Raw genomic sequence first — 3,797 nt, 5'->3', positions numbered from 1 at the left:
TCCATGCTCTGTGCAAAATCCCTGAAAGGCAGGCACTGCCAAGGAGCAGAGATTTACATCTCAAGCCTCAGCAGGGCTCAGGCCCAGAGGCACAGCAATTACCTCCTGGGGCTGTGCCTGGCATGGCCTCCCTTCCTGCAGCAGAGGCTGCCCATGAGCCACTGCTTCCTCCGGGAAATGGCACCTTCAGCACAGCCTTTGGGTTCATCTCTGGAGGAAGGAAGAGCCACAGCTCGATCAGATAGAACCATTCCCCGTTGAGGAGGTGGCATGTTCAAGTGGCAATATTTGTTAAAGTCATGGTTAAGGATCAGGAGAAAGGCCAGGTTATTTGGGCTGGCCGGGGCCCTCCCTCCTCCAAACAGCCCCTACACCTGATCTAGCCCAAGACCGGGAAATTGCAAGGGATCTCTGGCTGTGCATGGCCTGTGCTGCAGTTTGGGCTCCCTGTCAGCTGATGCCACATGTCTTCCTGCAGGGACTGGGGAGAAGCTGCAGCCAGGCCAGGCTGGGAAACAGCCCTGTAGGCCATGAAAGCAGCAGTGGGACAGCAAGACTGACATGGATCCCTTCCTGCTGTGCCAGCCATAGCATGTCCAGATGTGCAGAGAAAGCCCCCAGCTGCTGAGTCACAGGAGAAGGCTGAGGGACATGGACTCACTATGGCGTCTCTCCAGTTCACTCAACATCTTATCCATGTGTTTGGATGTCTCCAGCGACTTACTATCCTCTGTAGGTTTGTTCCTCCCTCTCGGAGAACCTTAACAGAAAGTATTTCCATTTCAGATGAATGGATCCCACAGAACCAGGGCTCAGCCTGTGGGATCAGCAGGGACACACCACTCACCCCTGTGATGGGAGCTGGGCTTGCGTGCAGCAACCAGAAAAGGAGCTTGAAATGTCCTTGATGCAGACACACCTGTAACTCAACAGCCACAGAAGCTTCTGTCACCTGGTTTGTGACAGGTTGTCAATGATTATTTCTTGTTGGGACAGTGAGAACATACCTGCATGGGGCTCCAGAGGCTTAAAATCTTCATGCAGCCAAGCTGCTGGAGGAGCCTTCCTACCACCCTTGTCTAGAAAGGAGCACAGATCAGAACCATTCCATGGTGTGCTGGGACGCCCTTCTGCCTTAGGAAACTGGGCACTGCAAGGGGGTCGGGGGATGGCCAAGGGAGCCAGATGTCAGTGGACATGGCCAAAGCTGCAGAGGGGCCTGGAGAGCTCTGGGCTGGCTCTGGACACTCTCCACCTTCTTTGCAGGCCCCATGCAACATCCCTGGTGGGGCAGCAGCACCAGCCCAGGGCCCAGGGGCTCTCCCTGCCACAGAGGAAACCATTAAGCCCTGGGCCAAACTGCAGCATTCAGTGCCACAGATATCCCTACCTTCCTCCTGCCCTCTCTCCTGCCCTCCGTCCTTCAGCTGGGACAGCTCCCCCAGCCCAAGGGGACAGAGCCAGGCCCTCTCAGGGCACACTGGAGCTTTACCCTCCCCTCAGCCCTTTCCCCACCATGGGCATTCCTTACAGCTGCTGCCAGGTTTTGGGATGTGTCTCCCATGGAGGGACCTCAGCAGAACTGCTCAGTAGCCGAGTGCCCTGAGCCTGCTCAGGATAATTCCTCTGCACTGTGCTCACACAGCCAAGCAACAGAGATGGCAGCTCAAGCCTCAGCAGGGCTCAGGCCCAGAGGCACAGCAATTACCTCCTGGGACTGTGCCTGGCATGGCCTCCCTTCCTGCAGCAGAGGCTGCCCAGGAGCCACTGCTTCCTCCGGGAAACGCTGCCTTCAGCACAGCCTTTGGGTTCATCTCTGGAGAAAAGAAGAGCCACAGCTGGATCAGGTGGGGCTGTTCCCCAACAGGAAGGTGGCATCTTCAAAAGGCAATACTTGTCCAAGTCATGAATAAGGTTCAGGAAGCCATCAAAACTTTGGAGCCATGCCAGGGCCCTCCCACCTCCAAAGAGCTGCCATTCCACATCTACCCCAAGACTGGGAAATTGCAAGGGATCTCTGGCTGTGCATGGCCTGTGCTGCAGTTTGGGCTCCCTGTCAGCTGATGCCAAATGCCTTCCTGCAGAGGCTGGGGAGAAGCTGTAGCCAGGCCAGGCTGGGAAACAGCCCTGCAGGCCATGAAAGCAGCAGGGGGCAGTGAAGCTGCCATGGATCCCTTCCCACTGTGCCAGGAACAGCGTGTCCAGATGTGCAGAGAAAGCCCCTGGCTGCTGAGTCTCAGGAGAAGGCTGAGGGACTTGGACCCACCATGGCGTCTATCCAGTTCACTGAGCATCTTGTCTTCTGTGGGTTTATTCCTCCCTCTTGGAGAACCTTAACAGAAAGTATTTCCATTTCAGATGAATGGATCCCACAGAACCAGGGCTCAAGCCTGTGGGATCAGCAAGGACACACCACTCACCCCTGTGATGGGAGCTGGGCTTGCGTGCAGCAACCAGAAAAGGAGCTTGAAATGTCCTTGATGCAGACACACCTGTAACTCAACAGCCACAGAAGCTTCTGTCACCTGGTTCATGACAGGTGGTCAATGATTATTTCTTGTTGGGACAGTGAGAATATACCTGCATGGGGCTCCAGAGGCAGAAAATCTTCATGCAGCCAAGCTGCTGGAGAAGCCTTCCTACCACCGTCATCTAGAAGGGAGCACAGATCAGAACCATTCCATGGTGTGGTGGGACGCCCTTCTGCCTTAGGAAACTGGGCACTGCAAGGGGGTTGGGAAAGGCCGTGGCAGCCAGATGTCGGTGGACATGGCCAAAGCTGCAGAGGGGCCTGGAGAGCTCTGGGCTGGCTCTGGTCACTCTCCACCCTCTTTGCAGGCCCCATGCAACATCCCTGGTGGTGCAGTGGGACCAGCCCAGGGGCTCTGGGGACTCTCTCCCTCCCACAGAGGAAACCCTCCCTTAAGCCCTGGGGGAAAACCATCCCCAACACTTCCCAGGGAGAAGGGAGCACTGTCCCGGGAAAGGGGACCGAGGCTGCTGGCTCACCTGCTCGCCGTGCTCGCCACGGAGCAGCCTGGGCAGCCCTGTCAGGCAGGGCCACTGCCAGGAGGAGCAGGAGGAAGAGGTGCAGAGCAAAGGCCATGGTGCCTTGCCCACTGCCAGTCCTGCAGCTCTTGCTGCCACCACTGTCCTGACACCACTGTCCCAATGTCAGCACCGCTGCTGCCACAACAGTCGTGGTCAAAGACTGACTGCTCAATCCTTGTGGTGCTGTGCAACCACGGGGCTCTGGGAGCTCTGTGACCTCAGAGCCTGCTGTCACCTCAGCCTGCTGTCACCCCAGAGACTGCTGTGACCTCATGGCCTTGGCTGTACCCCCTGAGTGTTCTCCCATCTGTACTCCAATCTGTACTGGACTGATTGTAAATCTTTGACTTCATCAAAGGGTCATTGCTAAACAAAACCTTGGTTTTGCCTGCTGACATTGCTGGTCATGTTCTGTCCCATGAGATGCTCTTGATGGTTCCCTCTTTTCCTGGGCATGGCACTGGAGGAGGTCCAGGCCCAGGTGATGCCACTGAAGGAAATGTGCCCTCAGCCCAGGGACACTCAACACAGACTCCCCCAGCCCCTCGGGGCCCTGCTGCTGGTCACAGCAGCCCCTGCCTGGCTCCTCCCTGCCCACACCGTGGTCAGCCCTGCCTGCTCCTGGACATGGAGCTCAGCCAGGGCTGGTGCTGTGTGGGCTTTGCTGGTGGTACCAGCCAGACACTGGGGTGAGAGCTCCATCTCTTTATTGGAACAGAAGAGCTGTGTCAGGCCCTGCCCTGGCA

General features: G+C 57.1%; 1 protein-coding gene across 1 annotated transcript; it reads right to left on the bottom strand.

The window, feature by feature from the left end:
* Nucleotides 1–948: 948 nt before the first annotated feature.
* LOC147646895 (uncharacterized) lies at nt 949–3,221 on the bottom strand. The gene is made up of 6 exons (XM_086872719.1): nt 3,010–3,221; nt 2,581–2,652; nt 2,421–2,492; nt 2,267–2,332; nt 1,709–1,816; nt 949–1,079 (listed from the first exon to the last, which is right to left on the bottom strand). The coding sequence occupies exons 1-6, from the start codon at nt 3,104–3,106 to the stop codon at nt 949–951; spliced, it is 546 nt and encodes a 181-aa protein (XP_086728845.1). The 5' UTR covers nt 3,107–3,221.
* Nucleotides 3,222–3,797: the final 576 nt, after the last annotated feature.

Source organism: Cyanistes caeruleus, unplaced genomic scaffold (assembly GCF_971803275.1).
Source record: "Cyanistes caeruleus unplaced genomic scaffold, bCyaCae1.hap1.1 HAP1_SCAFFOLD_76, whole genome shotgun sequence".
Classification (NCBI taxonomy): Eukaryota; Metazoa; Chordata; class Aves; order Passeriformes; family Paridae; genus Cyanistes; species Cyanistes caeruleus.
The sequence above is the reverse complement of the archived record's forward strand: the minus strand, read 5'-3'. Positions and strand labels throughout refer to the sequence as shown.

Bases quoted from the DNA above. Each gene is read 5' to 3' on its own strand.
- LOC147646895 (XM_086872719.1), bottom strand. From the start codon at position 3,106: ATGGCCTTTGCTCTGCACCTCTTCCTCCTGCTCCTCCTGGCAGTGGCC. The intron at 2,653-3,009 runs GTGAGCCAGCAG...GCTCCCTTCTAG, and splicing joins GTGGCGAGCACGGCGAGCAG to ATGACGGTGGTAGGAAGGCT. The intron at 2,333-2,420 runs GTGAGTGGTGTG...CTTTCTGTTAAG, and splicing joins GCCCAGCTCCCATCACAGGG to GTTCTCCAAGAGGGAGGAAT.